Source organism: Macaca thibetana, chromosome 7 (genome assembly GCF_024542745.1).
Source record: "Macaca thibetana thibetana isolate TM-01 chromosome 7, ASM2454274v1, whole genome shotgun sequence".
Taxonomy (NCBI): Eukaryota; Metazoa; Chordata; class Mammalia; order Primates; family Cercopithecidae; genus Macaca; species Macaca thibetana.
In genome coordinates, this window is record NC_065584.1 from 148,118,812 (window position 1) to 148,136,053 (window position 17,242).

General features: G+C 38.0%; 2 protein-coding genes across 9 annotated transcripts in view; one reads left to right on the plus strand and one right to left on the minus strand.

Moving 5' to 3' along the window:
* Positions 1 to 17,242, plus strand: part of SNX1 (sorting nexin 1) — a 631,233-nt gene that overhangs the window by 217,655 nt on the left and 396,336 nt on the right. The window lies entirely within an intron of this gene.
* Positions 1 to 17,242, minus strand: part of HERC1 (HECT and RLD domain containing E3 ubiquitin protein ligase family member 1) — a 222,915-nt gene that overhangs the window by 125,092 nt on the left and 80,581 nt on the right. For all 8 annotated transcript variants that reach the window (XM_050795890.1, XM_050795895.1, XM_050795891.1 and 5 more), the window contains exons 4-12: positions 15,833 to 16,027; positions 14,085 to 14,396; positions 12,873 to 12,969; positions 12,142 to 12,285; positions 10,624 to 10,751; positions 7,337 to 7,481; positions 7,058 to 7,229; positions 5,099 to 5,233; positions 4,312 to 4,477 (exon numbers count right to left, since the gene is read on the minus strand). In XM_050795890.1, the coding sequence (XP_050651847.1) occupies positions 4,312 to 4,477; positions 5,099 to 5,233; positions 7,058 to 7,229; positions 7,337 to 7,481; positions 10,624 to 10,751; positions 12,142 to 12,285; positions 12,873 to 12,969; positions 14,085 to 14,396; positions 15,833 to 16,027 (1,494 nt within the window). The remainder of the gene's footprint in view (positions 1 to 4,311; positions 4,478 to 5,098; positions 5,234 to 7,057; positions 7,230 to 7,336; positions 7,482 to 10,623; positions 10,752 to 12,141; positions 12,286 to 12,872; positions 12,970 to 14,084; positions 14,397 to 15,832; positions 16,028 to 17,242) is intronic.

Here is a 17,242-nt window from a genome sequence, read left to right on the forward strand (position 1 = left end):
CTCCCAAGTAGTTGGGATGCGCCACCATGCCCAGGTAATTTTTGTAGTTTTAGTAGAGACGGGGTTTTACCATGTTGGCCAGGCTGGTCTTGAACTCCTGACCCCAGGTGATCTGCCCACCTCAGCCTGCCAAAGTGCTGGGATTAGAGGCATGAGCCACCACGCCCAGCGATAGCATCACACTCTTACCCATTATTGGGAAGTCAAAGGTTATTAGAAATTTGAGGAAAGCCTTTATTATGAAAGAGACTAAAACTAACAGAAATGGTCTAATTAAACAAAGAAAGTACACAGGGAGAAACAAGAACAAAAAATAGTATCTTCAAAAATGTAAGACAGAATGGAAGGCTATTAAAAAAGGAACACTTCAAGAATGAAGAGCTCTTATAAATTAAAAAGATAAAAGAAAGAGAAAAATCTCAATAGAAGGGGTAGAACATAGAATTAAATTTCTTATAAAGTAGAGGGGGGAAAAAGACGGAAAACAGGAAGGAAAACACAAGAAAATTAGGAGGACTGGCTCAGGAGGTCAAGTATCCCAATAATGAGTTCCAGAGAGAAAGAAAGAACACAGAAAACAATGAAGAGGCAATCAACAAAACATTTCCAGATTTTTTTGTGTGTGTATTTTTTAATAGAGAAGGGGTTTTGCATATTGGCCAGCTGATCTTCAATTCCTGGTCTCAAGTAATCCGCCCACCTTGGCCACCAAAAGTGCTGGGATTACAGGCATGAGCCACTGTTCCTGGCCAAGATAATTTTTTAATATTGAAGGCTATAACTTTCCCCACATCAGTTCATATCATCACATCCAGCTAATTGTTTTTGTATTTTTAGTAGAGATGGGGTTTCACCATGTTGGCTAGGAAAGCATCTATCTCTTGACCTTGTGATCCGCCCACCTTGGCCTCCCAAAGTGCTGGGATTACAGGCGTGAGCCACCGCGCCCAGCCTGATTGTGTATTTTCAAATAGCCTGTCTTCAAGCTCACTAATTATTTATTCTGCCATCAATTCCAGTATTAAAGGACTCTGAGGCATTCTTCGAAATGCCAACTGCATTTATCAGCTCCAGAATTTCCACTTGATTCTTTTAAATTATTTTAATCTCTGTTACATTTATCTGATAGGATTCTGTATTCCTTCTCAGTGCTATCTTGAATTTCTTTGACTCTCCTCAATACAGATATTTTGAATTTTCTGTCTGAAAGGTCACAAATCTGTTTCTCCAGGATTGGTCCCTGGTGCCATATTTAGTTCATTTGGTTAGGTCATGGATGGTGTGGATGCTAGTAGATATTGAAGAGTTAGGTATTTATTGTAGTCCTCACTGTCTGGGCTTATCTGTACCCATCCTTCTTGGGCTTTCCAGATATACCTTGGGCTTTCCAGATATTTTAAAGGACTTGGGTGTTGTGATCTAAACTGTATCTGCTTTAATAACATTGTGGTTCTTGCAGCCTCGTAGTGGTACCACCTTGATGATCTTGGACAAGATCTGGGAGAATTCTCTGGATTATCAGGCAGAGACTCTTGTTCTCTTCCCTTACTTTCTCCCAAACAGTCTCAGTGTCTCTCTCTCTCTCTCTCTCTCTCCTCAGCCACCTAAAGCTGGGGGTGGAGTGACACAAGCACCCCTGCGGCCACCACCACTATGACTACACTGGGTCGGACCTGAATCCAGCAAAGCACCAGCACAGCACTGGGTCTCACCCAAGGCTTGCCGTAAGCACTCCCTGGCTATTGCCTATGTTCGCTCAAGGCTCTGTGGTTCCACAATCAGCCAGTGGAAAAGCCAGCGAGGCCATGTCCTTTCCTTCAGGGGAGCAAGGTCCCCCAAGCCTCAGGTGGGTCTAGAGGTGCCATCTGGGAGTCAGGGACTAGAGTCAAAAACCTTAGAGGTCTACCCAGTATTCTATTGTACTATGGCTGAGCTGACACTCAAACCACAAAACACAGTCTTTTTCATTCGTGCCTCCCCTTCCAAAGCTAGACGAGCCTCACCCCAATAGCTACCACCACCCCAGGCCACAAGGAGTATTGCCAGACAAGCATCAATGTTCTCTTAAGCTTAAGGCCCAGGGATTCTTAAGTTAGCTTATGGTGAATACTGCCTGGCCCGGGACTCACCCTTCAGGGCAGTGGGTTCTTCTGTAGTCCAGGGCAGGTCTAGAAATGCCACCTAAGAATCAAGTCCTGGAATCAGGGATCCCAAGAGTGTATCTGGTACTCTATCCCTCCGTGGCTGTGCTGGTACCTGAAGCCAGAAAGTCTCAGAGCCTCACACAAAGTCCTTGACGTAGTAGCTGGGTATCAATGCTGGTTATTCACAGCCCATGGGATCTTAAGTTAGCAGCTGATGCATGTGGCCAGTACTGAGTCCTTTTCTTCAAGGCAGTGGGTTCCCTTCTGGCCCAGGGTATGTCTAGAAATGTCATCTGAGAGCTGGCACCTGGAACGGGGAGCTTTGTGACTCTGACTGGTCCCCTATCCTGCTGTGATCAAGTGGTATCTAAGACGCAAGACAAAGTCCTGCCCAGTCTTCCCTCTCAAGTGGAAGAAAGGGGTCTCTTTTGGAGCCATGAGCTATGTAGCCTGGCGTTGGGGTCGGGGTGGTGGAGGGTGAGCCAGCACTCCCTTGGTTACCCCAGCTGGTGTCTCAGTATGTCACGTGCCCCTCTGTCCACTGTCTCTGGGATCAGTTCAGCACTAGGACTCGCCTAAGAGTTGCAGTCCTTTTGGCCTAGGCTGCCTTTCAAGTTTATTTGGAGACACACAGCATTATAGCCCTCAGTGGTGAGCCTTGCAGGAATTCAAATTTAGACCACTGAGATCAGCAATTCCCCTCTGGCCAGGGTTGGTTTAAATGCTCCCTCTGTGGACCGGTGTCAGCTGAGTTTGGTCCCGTTTTCCTTTCTTCTCTAACAGGATAGCACTGAGTTCAATGCCTCACAATTGCTGTTTTCTCCCTCCCCCAGCACCCAGAGACACTCTCTGCACCACAGTGCCACTGCTGCAGGGAGAGGAGTGGCACTGCCAATTCAGGACTGTTTTTTCTATCTCTTCAGCGCCTCTTTCAGCAATATGAAGTTAAAACTAGGTAGTGTAAGTGCTCACCTGATTTTTGGTTCTCATGAAGGTGCTTTTTTCTTTGTAGAGTTGTTAAACTGGTACCCTTGGCAGGGGGAATGATCAGTGGAGCCTTCTATTCCACCATCTTACTCTGCCTCTCAATTTCCCTTTTGATTTCTGTAATGTCAGTAGTAATATCTCATCTTTCATTCCTGATTTGAGTAATTTAAGTCCTCTCTGTTTTTTCTTGGTTAGTCCAGCCAGAGATTTGTTGATTTTGTCTTTTCAAAGAATGAACATTTAGTCCCCTTGATCTCCTCAACTGTTTTTCTATTCTTCATTTTTTAAATTTCACTCTAATCTACATTAGTTCCTTCTTTCTACTTGCTTTGGGTTGAGTTGGCTCTTCTTTTTCTAATTTCTTAAGGTAGAAGGTTAAACTACTGATTCGATATATTTCTTTTTTTTAAAATACAGATGTTTATAAGCTATAAATTTTCCTCCAAGCACAGCTTTAGCTGCATTTCATGAGTTTTGGTATGTTCAAATTTTGTTTTCATTAATCTTAAGTATTTAAAAATTTATCTTGTAATTTCTTTATTTGATCCATTGATAATTTAGGAGTGCACTGGTTTAAAAATTACTGTACTTTCTATTATTACCTGCCAAAAGAGTTTATTTTCTGTATTTTGTATTACAAATATTTATTTTTAAGTTTCCCCCAAATTTAATATTGTATTATAATACTAAATATTCTTTTTCAAACTATACTCTCCTTATTTATAATCAGTATTCTATTCTAGGCCACTTCTTCCTCCTTAATCTGACCTTTCTCTCCTTAGCTCTGGTGAACAGTTCTAGTAGATGACCCAGTCCACTTATTCAGTTACTACTACTGACCAAGCCCATGCACTAGCTCCTTGCCCTCAGGAACTCATCTTCTCATGAAAAAAGAGTGACATGTTTATAAATAAGCAACTAGAATACAATGTGATGTAATGAGAACATACACAAGAAAAACCAAATCTGGTGGGAGGGCAGGAATAAAAAGTTTCTTAGAGATGGCATCTGACCTTTGTCTCAAAGGATGAGTTAACCAAAAATACTCTCACCAAGAAAACAGGAGTAAGAGAAACAACATCCAATTGAAATTGTTCAATGTACAGTTGAATATATTGTATAGCTAAAATCTCAGAGAAAGATGTGATTTGAGATAGATTCACAAGTCCTATTCTCTTACCTCTTGGATTTCATCTGGGACAGTTGAGTCCATCAGTCTGAAGAGCAAATTTCGAAGTGGACCTGCCTGCCTCCCGAGAATGCTGGTAGCTACCCCTCCCGCAAGTGCAAGAGCAAGGTGATTTGAAAGTAGCTTCAGGCACAGCTTGAGAAAACTGTGGTGTTCTCTGAAACCAAATAAATTTCTATGAATTTTTGGAACATAAAAGTGCATGTGCTATCCAGTTTGGGTAACATTTTTTTCACTTCAAAAATTTTGCTGGCCAGATGCAGTGGCTCATGCCTGTAATCCCAGCACTTTGGGAGGCCGAGTTGGGTCAATCACCTGAGGTCAGGAGTTTGAGACCAGCCTGGCCAACATGGTGAAACCCCGTCTCTACTAAAAATACAAAAATTAGGTCAATGTGATGGCAGGTGCCTGTAATCCCCACTACTCAGGAGGCTGAGGAAAGAAAATCACTTGAACCTGGGAGGCAAAGGTTGGCGTGAACTGAGATCATGCCACTGCACTTCAGCCTGGGCGACAGAGCAAGACTCTGTCTCAAAAAAAAAAAAAAAAAATTGTCAAGTCACGAACAACAGTAATTTTTAAAACATGATTTGTGAAATTATGAGTAACTTTTTCCTAGAAGTTATTATCAATAAGTAACTAAGTTTAGCTCTTTTCTAGATTATAAAAAAGTTCCACATAATTTGGGAAAACAAACAAGAAAGAACAGTAAGTCAAAACTCAAAAGGAATAATTTATACACATGCACACACACATACAAAACATACATATAACATACCTTGATGAAGGGAAAGGGAGTGGGGGAATCTCACTGTTTATTTTATCACAGTATCTCTCAAGAAAAGAACGCAGGTGTGAGAAGGTACTCTCTTCAAGATCTACACAATAAGGTCGGTGCCATGCAACAACTTGTCTAGAAGGACACATAAGAAAATAATAAAACAGTCTTAAATTGACATTTTTATCCATAATCAAAAACGAAAATTAAAACACATATTGGCCGGGCATGGTGGCTCATGCCTGTAATCTCAGCACTTTGGTAGGCCAAGGAATGCAGATCACCTGAGGTGAGGACTTCAGGACCAGCCTGGCCAACATGGTGAAATCCCATCTCTACTAAAAATATAAAAATTAGTCGGGCATGGTGGTGTATGCCTGTAGTCCCAGCTACCTGGGAGGCTAAGGCAGGGGAACTGCTTGAACTTGGGAGGCAGACAATGCAGTGAGCAGAGATTGTACCACTGCACTCCAGCCTGAGCGACAGAGTCAGAATCCATCTCAAAAAGTACATATATACATATATACATTAAAGCTAAATGATTTCAACAAGATACAAAGACATTATTGATTATGAAAGTGATAAAAGCTTTCATTTTAGTGACTACGGAGAACCAAGAATTTGCCATCTTTAAGAAGAAAACATACAACCACCACCTGTTTTGGAAGGTTTGGATGTCCACTCACCTGAAAGCAGAGGGCTGAGTCACATGATCTACTAAAGCCCCTCTGGTTCTAAGAGTCCAGAAGATGTATACTTCATATTAAGAAAAATATCCTGACTCTATAGAGTGATATACTGAAATCTATTAAAAGACAAAATCCTGAAATTTCTTATGAATACTTTTTTTTTTTTTTTTTTTGAGACGGAGTCTCGCTGTGTCGCCCAGGCTGGAGTGCAGTGGCGCGATCTCGGCTCACTGCAAGCTCTGCCTCCCAGGTTCATGCCATTCTCCCGCCTCAGCCTTCAAGTAGCTGGGACTACAGTCACCCGCCACCACGCCCGGCTAGTTTTTTGTATTTTTAGTAGAGACGGGGTTTCACCATGTTAGCCAGGATGGTCTTGATCTCCTGACCTCATGATCCACCCGCCTTGGCCTCCCAAAGTGCTGGGATTACAGGCTTGAGCCACCGCGCCCGGCCATGAATACTTTTAAGATCTTGGGACCCAACTCTCTACATATGAAGTGGGAAGTTGGATATTTAATGCTAACAGCAAATTATTTATATTCAACTTATTTATTTTGACTTTTGCGTTAGAGGAATAACTTTCGATAAATACTTTTAATTGGTTAGAATATCATTTAAAAACCCTCTGAGTCAAAGGCATAGAATGCAAATAAAATACATTCTAAGCTATAGATTAGCCCATGTGTATCTGAAAATATCTGAAATAACCCAAACATTCTTTAAAATTCAATCTCCTAATAGTAACTAAAACTTACCTACCTGATTGACTTAACACACACAGTTAGCACTTTAGGAAAAAGCTAAGTTTCTGCAAAAAGTAACCTCCTTGATTTAAAAGTATGACAATTTTTTTTTTTTTTTTTCAAAAAAAAAAAATTTCAAAAAGCAACCAGATAATGTTAACTGCGGTTAAACATTAAATCATTAAAGCCTAGTTCTGATTTTGATTATTTTAAGTTCCTCTTGATATGCAGCCATTCAATTTTTTTAAATCAGCATGTAGAGATGAGAGAGAATTCAAAATGTTTAAAAGACAATGTCTTCAATACTGGGTATGACTTCTTGTTTCTGAAACATGTCTAACCTCAACATTCAAATCAAAAGAAATCCAATGTCATTTCTATGATAGAGAAAAAGCAATACTATATATGTCCATAAGAGTATTTTATGAACAAAGCACAATTATTTCTGTTTTTATTAGTGTTTCTACTTTCTATTGGTGTCTCTTGGGTTAAAACGCACAAGATTTTTTAAACATAGGCACTCTTACCTGTCCCTAGGAAGAGCAGTCCATGCCAGACTATGTGATGTTCCAGCTGAAATCTGCTGAATAGCTATGCCATCTAAGCCACTCACTTTCTTTGGTTTAGTAATAGGACCTGTGGAATTTCCCTGACCACATTGCCCCATTGAATTATTGCCCCAGGCATAAACTTCATTATCTAAAAACAAAATATAAAGTATTATATAAAAGGAAAGCCAAATTCAAATGTAATACATTTCACAAGACAACAGTTAATACTATTTCCTTAAAAACAAATGACTTTACCATGAGAAAGAGCCAAACAATGACTGTCTCCAATAGAAACATCAACTATTCTTGTGGCAGCCAGTTCTTCAATAAGCTTGGGTCTCAAAGCAGTAGCTTCTGAAGAACCACAACCTAGACAAGCTCCGCAGCCCCAAGCATAGACCTGAAAAAAACAGAAATACACTACACATAACTTCCTGAGATGATTAGATTGTTGGTTTAGGGAGAAACAAAATCTATGAAACTAAAGCATGGTTTGATAGAACTTTCTGATGTTAAAATCATTTTGATCATTTTAAAGATTGTTACAGCAATTTATCATGCTGCCTTTAGGCATTCACTGTATAGGCAAACAGCTGATCTGAAAATAAAAATAATTGGTCATAGAAAAAACAGAAAGGTTTTCAGAGAGGGTCTGCTAAACTACTAATTGGCTTGCAATTTGTTATATTTGCCCCATCTTACCAGCTTTGAAAATACTGTCTAAAAACTTCTCCTTTATGTGTTTCTCACTATTCTGGTGAGATTTAAGATCAGAACAAGGTATGATAATATAAAATGGATTATATAAGTCACAAAACTGATGTTTATTATTTAGTTTTAGAAATACCTCACCTCATTGTTACAATAATCATCACTTACAAAGAGGGTCATGTGAAGCAGTAGCAAGATAGTTCCCCTTTATCATCTTCATTTTTGACTAATCAATACCAAAATAAGCACTAACTGATTTAAGATGCTTGGGGAAAGGGTTAGGTGGGGGGAAAAAAAATTTTGTCTTTGGCAAGACAAATAGGTGAGTGACTGCCAATCTGGCAACCCGAAATCAACAAAATCAAAACAATCAGCAATCTGAATGATTTTTTTTATCTTCAATAGATTTTGGTAAGATTATATAGACTGTTATCTTTATGCCATCAAATCTGAGAATTTGTCTTTGTCTTGCAATTATTTTAGGAAAGACTGCTGCTGAGAGATTAAACCACTTCAATTAAAAATAAAGAGCACTGTACAGGTGTAGTGGCTCAAGCCTGTAATCCCAGCACTTTGAGAGGCTAAGGCAAGAGGATCACCTGAGTTCAGGAGTTCAATACCAGCCTGGACAAGGTGGCAAGACCCGATCTCCACAAAAATTTTAAAAATTGCCCAAGCATTGTGGCACAGACCTGTGGTCCCAGCTACTCGGGAGCCTGGGCGGGGAGAATCTCTTGAGCCCAGGAGGTCAAGGCTGCAGTGAGCCATGTGTGTGCCACTGTACTCCAGCCTGAGCAATAGAGTGAGACCCTGACTTCAAAATAAAACAAAATGAGAACATATATTTATACTTGTTTCCAGATAACTTACTTAAATATAGAATACAACAAAATTCCAGTACATAAGGCATATTTTAGGAGATGTTAGGAACTAAAGATAAGGACAATGAAATAACATATAGTCAAAATCATCACAGAAAATTTTCCTAAATTACTCATGAAGTATAATATACAGTCATGTACCATTCGGTCAATAACAGACCACATTATACAACAGTGGTCCCGTAAGATCTAATGGAGCTTTGATGCCAGTATTTTTACTGTACCTTTTCTATGTTTAGATATGTTTAGATACATACTTACCATTATATTACAATTTCTGAAGGTATTCAGTACAGTAACATGCAGTACAGGTTTATAGCCTAGGAGCAATAGGCTGTACCATATAGTCTAGGAGCATAGTAGGCTACACCACCTAGGTTTGTGTGGTACTCTCTACAATGTTCTCACAGTAACAAAATGGCCTAATAACACATTTCTCAGAACATATCCCATTGAGTGACACATCACTGTAATACTGTCACTCAGTAGGCCTACAAAGAGTTTTCTCTTGCAGTGTTCCTTCGGTTCGGCACCAGATGAGAAATACTTGGCTTGCCTTTAGAGACTGGACCATACTGTATAGCATGGTAGGAAGTAAGCACAGAAGAGGCCTGAAAGGGCTGAGACAGACTGAGGGAAAAGCAAATGTTGATCGTTATTTCACGCTCAAGTTTAATGGTAAAAAGAACTACTCTTACCCTTTAAAAGTATTTCTGACTTTACTTTTTTCCATGCATATATATTTGATTTCATATAACTTAAGGTACTCATAATACAACTATTCTATACAGTAAACAATGTACAAGTTCTCTTGGAACTTGGAATTCAATGTAATGGATTTATTACTATTATTATTATTACTACCACCACCAATAGTTGAATAGTACTTGATACTCTACAAAACTCTCAATTCTAATGATTATCTTATAAGATCATGTGTACGCAAAGCAGAAATTATTATTCCCTCATAAAAAAAGAAGCACAGGATGCTCAAGGGATGTGTTATTTGCCTGTGTGTATACATCAAATACATAAGCTAACTTCAATTCATGGATTCTTACTACAAAACCAATAGTGAGAAATACATAGAAGAGATATTTTTAAGGCAGCAACTAGCTAATGTAATGATGAATAGCTTGAAGATTTTTAGGACGCAAGGCATTCTAGTTTCTCAAAGAATAATCAAATTATATGCTAATTTCAGCTTTTCTGCTCATCTGCCTTGTGAATTAGTCATAAAATACTTTTATACCACTGCCTGACACAAGGTGGCCTCCTATACATGACAGAATAAGTGGTCAGCTCACTTTTTTACTGCCATCACTGATGGATACACAGGGACAAATATTGTCAGTCTACAACTATACCTGGCTCCTCCCTATCCTCAACAAACAAATAGGGTAAGAGTAAAAACACACATGTAAAAAGTTCAAAGCTTATAAGCTATTAAAGTGCAAAGCTTATGAGCCTTTATAAAGGCTCATAAAATTCTGACGATCCTAAGCCTGACTTTATGCTGTTTCTCAGAAACAACTAACTCTCTCAGATTATTTTCCATACCTAAGTGTTCTCTTTACCCTCCTTTTTGATCACCCTCTTGCCTTCTTAATTCATATCACTGGTTCCATCAAGATCTAGTTCAGCTTTCCCCCACTATCCATGATGTTTTGGAAAAGGTTTAAGGGAAGCTAAATGCTAAAACATTTTAGAAAATCAGTTTAATACAAAGAACAGAGGCTCCACTAAGGTTTACATGGGTCACACAGGCCAGGTTAGAAAACCTGGTTCCTTCTCAGATACTCTACTTCAAACAGAAGAAAATATTTCATTTCAGCATGTTGCCTAAAAATGTATTTATTTGAACTTTAAAATTTAAATACAATTATTACTTTTTAGTCACCTCATCCTTTGAAATACTCTAAGTCTTTTATACTCATCCCTTAGTCCTACCTGCCCTGTTGATGTCAAAGCAAGTGAAGACTGGCTCCCAGCACAAACTTTGCGAATGAACATTCCTTGTAAAGCTTCAATAACTTTAGGTTTATACACTCTGTTGGTATCACCGTGACCAAGTTTACCTATAAAAACAAACACATTAAATAATTTACTTGTTTTAAAGAATCTCTACTCTTTTTAACACTACCAAAGTTGATAAAGTGCTCTAATGTTTCCATCACTAACCTGACAGATATGAAAAGCTATGTTTCTGATAGCTGAGGATGCTAACAAATGAGCATTTTTATTACAAGAAAGTTAACAAACATCCACTGATAGCCTTTTATATCTTAATTTCAAGCAATTAAAATCAAGCAATTTAAAAATCACTTTAAAAGAAACAGAAAACTATTTTTCTGTCTTTCTCCCCCTTTAATGGCTATATTTCTAACTTCGAATTTGCTGACATAATATACAGGTATGATATAAGAATGTACATGCATATAATTTTTCATAAACTTTTAAAAAGAATCAATAGCTCATGAAATTGAAAACCTGACAAATCATTAAAGAAGAAAAACAAACGTCCAACAATCTACAAATCCAACCACACCAGGAATAAAAAAAGTATAAATTAAATATCATTTTCACTATTGAAATTATTTAATTAAATTAGATACATGCTGTTGTTGAAGACTTTGGGGAAGTAAGCATTCACAATGCTAGTAGGAGTGACTAAAGTAGACAAAGATTTAGTCATTCATTGTGTTGTTGTTAATACTGAAAAAAATTAAAACCATCTAGATACTCAACAATAAGAAACTGGTTTTATAAATTGTGCCACCATCAAATAAAAGAACACTTTAAGCCACTTAAAAGAATGATTCAGAGTCATGCTTGTTGATATAAAAAAGATACTCATGCCGGGCACAAAGGTTCACGCCTGCAATACAAGCACTTTGGAAGACCAAATCTGGCAGATCACTTGAGCCCCGAAGTTCGAGGCCAGCCTGGGCAATAAAGCAAAATCCTGTCTCTAAAAAAAATATAAAAATTAGTCAGGCATGGTGGTGCGTGCCTGCAGTCTCAGCTACTTGGCGGGGCGGAGGCAGGAGGATCTCTTGAGCCCAGGAGGTTGAGGCTGCAGTGAGCCAGGTTTGCATTACTGCACTCTAGCCTGAGTAACAAAGCAAGACCCTGTCTCAAAAAAAAAAACTATTAGAGTAAAACATATGTATGTCAAAACGTATGTAAACTTATATAAAACATACACATATAGCTATACTTTGGTTTTTTAAAAGGCATCTAAGTAGAAATATATGTAAATACTTGTATAAATGTATATTTATTTAGAAGTCTATTTCCAAAATGTTAACAATGGTTAAAGTAACATTTGTGAAAGCTCAGTTCATTTTTTAATTTCTGCTCATCTGTATTTGAGTCTTTCTACACTAGGCATATATAACTGAAAAATAAATTTTTTTAAAACTCAAGAAAAAAGCCAAAGCTACTGATAAATAATTTTTTACATACCATTGTCTCCTCCTCCAAAAGACCATACAGTTCTCCCATCTTTAGACAGAGCAATAGTATGTGAACTGCCACAAGAAACCTCTCCTACATTGCTAATGTCTTTTACTAATGTTGGAATGTTTCGACTATTGCTGTCACCATGACCTTGGATAAAACACACACAACAACAAAGAAACAATGTTAACTCTTTTTCTCTAGGCCTTGACTTCACAAGTAGAATAAATGTTATAACTTTAAAATAGAATTGAGATTTTTTTAAAATGCAATGCAATATGAAAAAGAGAATCATTTCTAACATCTTCTCAATCTTCCAAGCTGCTCCTAAACTGGGTCATAGTCACTTCAGTGAACCATTAGAATATTCTTTTCATGCTCTCCTCACAGCCACTTACCTTATGTTGTCCTGTTTCATGCTCATGTTGACTTGTTTTCATTACCTACTAGATTATAAACTTCAGGATCATGATGGTAATGTTTTATCCCAGAAACCCTACAGTGTCTGGTCGTAATAGGGCACACTCAGTAAATGCTTGCTAGATTTAATTACATCTTAAATATCAGCACTAAAATCTAGGTCTTAGTCTTACCTATATAAAATTATCTTCCTCTGAGCTTAAACTAACAAAATAAATGACAGTCTTTGGCCTAGTAAATCTACTCTCATGGCTTCTCAGTAACTTAATCATTTCTATTTTTCTGGAAGAATAACTTCCATTTTTAAAAAATCTTACCTAATCTTCCAAAGTCTCCTTCACCCCATGTGTATAATTCCCCATCCTCCGTGACGGCAGCACTATGTCTGTATCCAGCTGACACACAAACAACTACCTGCATTGCACACAAGTAAATACGATGAGCATGCACGTTAAAACATATAGTCCATATTTGATCCTGTACACAGGGACTTCACAGATACTAATATTCAAACCCATCCAGGAATTTCCATGTACAGTTGTGGAGGCTATGCTCAGGACAAGGATGACTGGCTAAGCGTTCAAGTAAGTGCTGAAATACATGCCTGTAATCCCAGCACTTTGGCAGGCCGAGGCAGGCAGACTGCTTGAGCTCAGGAGTTCGAGTTCAGCCTGGGCAACATGGCAAAACCCCGTTTCTTTTAAAAAATATGAAAATTAGTCAGGCATGGTGGCACATGTCTATAGTCCCAGCGACTCAGGAAGCTGAGTTGGGAGGACCACCTGAGCCCCAGGAAATCAAGGATGCAGTGGGCTGAGATAGCGCCACTGCACTCCAGCCTGGGTGACAAAGTGAGATCCTGTCAAAAAAAAAAAAAAGAAAGAAAAGAAAGAGAGGAGGGGAGGAGAGAGGAGATTAATAAAAAGAGAAGATACGGGCTCAGTTTCTAATGGTTTCAATTATTTGTGTGGGTCCTTGGCAATTACTTAGCTACTCTAAATGCCTCACCATTCAGGTCTCTATTAAGATGCCACCTCTTTTAAAAGCGCTCTCTGACCTACCTCATTACCTAATACCACATCCTGCCCAAGGTAATCTTTATTGCTCATTTTTTTCTTTAATATTATCTGAAATTATTTCACATGCTTGTTAACTTATTATCTCTATCCTGAAGACTAAAGGATTAAAGTAGAGACCTCACCTGTCTTGTTCACTGCTACACATCTAATGCCTAAAATACTGCCTGACACTTGAAAAGTGCTAAATGTTTGTTAAATGAATGACTCTCGGTTTGCTTATCTGTGAAATAGGGATAACTACCTTACAAGACTAATTATAAGAATATAAGAATTAAAATTCAATAATGTATATAAAAAGGTGTTCTGTAAATTATAAAGCAGATATACAAAAGATTAAGCCAAAGGGTTGAACGGGCAACAGCAGAAAGACCACATCAAAATCTGAAAAATATTGTCAATTACAACACCAATGCATCTAATTATTTTTATAACCAAAAAGAAAGCACATACCTTTCCTTGTAGAGGTCCCTGAATAAGCTTGGGATATTTCTGTGTTGAACTATTTCCATGCCCCAGTTTCCCATAATCACCATCTCCCCAGCTGAAGACTTCTCCTTCTGTCGTAAAAGCTAAAGTGTGACCATCAGATCCTTTAGAAGATGAAACCTTTTTAATGGATCTGTGAGGCTCGAATGTTAACTTTTTTAAAGTTGACTGATTATTGGAGTCTCCAAGGCCCAGTCTCCCATAGCTGCCTTTCCCGCAAGCTCTAACAGAGCCATCCGTAGAAATGACAAAAGTGCAGTACTGTCCAGCTTCAATCTATAAACAAAGAATCATAAATATAAAATACTTCTGTGAGTATCAAAGTATAATATTTAAGGCTGGTTTTATCAAAGAGCCTCAAAGGAAGTCTTATAGCAGAATATGGCATGATTCTCGAGAGAGATTAAGGAATATACAGAAATGTAAGAGAACACGAATGGCCTTTTCATGCTCATGACTTTGTTGCTGAGTTCAAATTCTTCATTTATATGTTATCTTTTCAGGTTATTGTCCAGATTATGATTGAATGAAACAACAAAGTAAAATGTTTAATATCCTCTTATAACCGAGAATGGCAAGACATAAAATTTTCCTTCCTATAAATTCCTTAGGGTACATTATGGCAAGAACCATATAAAATGTATTGTAAACCTATTTGAAAAAAATACATTTTAATGAAAGTAACAAATAGGAAGTTCTAGCTGGGCTATAAATGTAAAAAAAAAAAGTGATCATAAGAAAATGAAAGGCTAATCTAGCAAAAAGAAATTCCAGTTTTTATTTACTTTTTTTTTTTTTTGAGACAGAGTCTTGCTCTGTCACCTGGGGTGGAGTGCAGTGGTGCAATTTTGTTTCACTATAACCTCCATTTACCAGGTTCAAGCAATTCCTGCCTCAGTCCCGCCGAGTAGCTGGGATTACAGGCACACGCCATCACGCCTGGCTAATTTTTGTTAAGTATTTTTAGTAGACAGGGTTTCACCATGTTGGTCAAGCTAGTCTCAAACTCATGACCTCAAATGATCCACCCACCTCGGCCTCCCAAAGTGCTGGGATTACAGGTGTGAGCCACCATACCTGGCCTTTATTTACTCTTATTTGCCATTTGTGGTGAACATAAGGGTAAAGTCTGTTGCTATTCTTAACACTTTTTAAAAATCGAGATACCAATTTAGTTATTCAAAAGTTGGAAATGGAAATGCTGTCAGGGATACTGGGGACTAAAAATGTATTTTTATTTTTATTTATTTATTTATTTATTTTTTGAGACGGAGGCTCACTCTGTCACCCAGGCTGGAGTGCAGTAGCGCGATCTCGGTTCACTGCAACCTCTGCCTCCCAGGTTCAAGCTATTCTTCTGCCTCAGCCTCCCGATTAGCTGGGACTACAGGCATGCGCCACCATGCCTGGCTAATTTTTGTATTTTCAGTAGAGATGGGGTTTCATCATATTGGCCAGGCTGGTCTCGAACTTCTGACCTCATGATCCACCTGCCTCAGCCTCCCAAAGGGCTGGGATTACAGGCGTAAGCCACTGCGCCCGGCCAAAATGTATTGTTCTATTAAAATGATAAAAACTAATGCAGCATATAGATCAGAAATAATCATCGATAATTTTCACTCATTTAAAAAATACTCAATATTATTTAATGCAAATAAACATGAATATACTCTAGATTATCTACCAGTTTGTAAGCTATTTAGAAAACTTACGGTCTGTGCATCAGAGAAACTAGGAGCCAGTTTGGGTTGCAGTATTTTCTCCTGTGTACCTTCTACCAACTGATGGCTGCTATTGCTCCCCCAAACATAAACCTCACAGGTTTCGGAGACAATGGGAGCATCACCAGTCTGAATGCTATCTGGGCTAGCACATGTTCTCGAATAATCAGAAGCCATTCTGCAAACCTATTAAAAATTTAAAATACGCAATAGTTAAGACAGTTTTGGTCTGGGCATTTTTAAATATATATCCTCTGAAATTACTGTTGCCTTTCCTTCTAACACTCTTAAATGCTCAAAGAACCTATTAAATAAAGATAACTAGACTATTTACTCACATGGAATAAACCACTAAAAGACACTAATAAAGTGGCAAAAGTGGGAAAGGGGAGACACACAATCTTTTAGCTAAACATTTTATTACTGCATACAAAACACTGTAGAAAAACAAAGCTTAAGAAATAAAGTAGAAAAAATCACCATGGATAATCTTAACACCTTAATACAATAAATTTTACGTTTTAAATATATGTCCTTCCAGAGTTTTTCATATACAAATTCTTTAACACAGTCACCACATTGGATACATAAAAATGACAAATTGCACAAAACAGTCATGCAAATCCATGTCTACCTAGTCTTCATGATTGAATAGATAATATTCCATCTAGTAAAAAACATCACAATGTACTCAACCACTTCCCCACCCCCAACTTTTTTTTTAAATAGGCGGGGTCTCACTATCTTACACAGACTAAACTCAAACTCCTGGGTTCAAGCAATCCTCCCACCTCAGCCCCCCAAGTAGCTGAGATTACAGGCCCGCATATAATCATACCTGGCTCCACTTTCCTTTAATAGGGTCTTTACAGTCTATTTATTTGTTATATAGGCCATTTTTAAGGATATAGTTGTTACTATACTTTTTATTGCTTCCTTAGTAGAGAACCTCAGAAATGGGACTCAATATTCAAAAAAAGACAAGAATCCTATGATTCTTGAAACATACTATATCAAATTGTATTCCAAAATGGTGCTATAATACGTCACTAGTAATGTACAAAAGAAGGCTGTTCTAAAAACAGCGAAGGCACAAAGCAATTAACATTCACACATATATCTGAATATATAAAATAAAAATCATGGCTTATTTACCATTTCTGTAGAATATAATGGCAAAGTCTGTTGCCATTCATAAGCTTTTTTAAAAATCCAGGCTGCCTGCCAAAAGCATAGGACCCACGGTGGCCATCCCCGTAGCAATTTCACTGGATCCATACTCATTATGAGTATTATGCTTTTAAATTTTTTTGCAAATGTAAGTGAGGAAAAAGGAAAAGGCCCTTATCTTAATTTCACATTTCTTTATTGTGAGCAAAACTAAAGTTTTTCCATCTATTT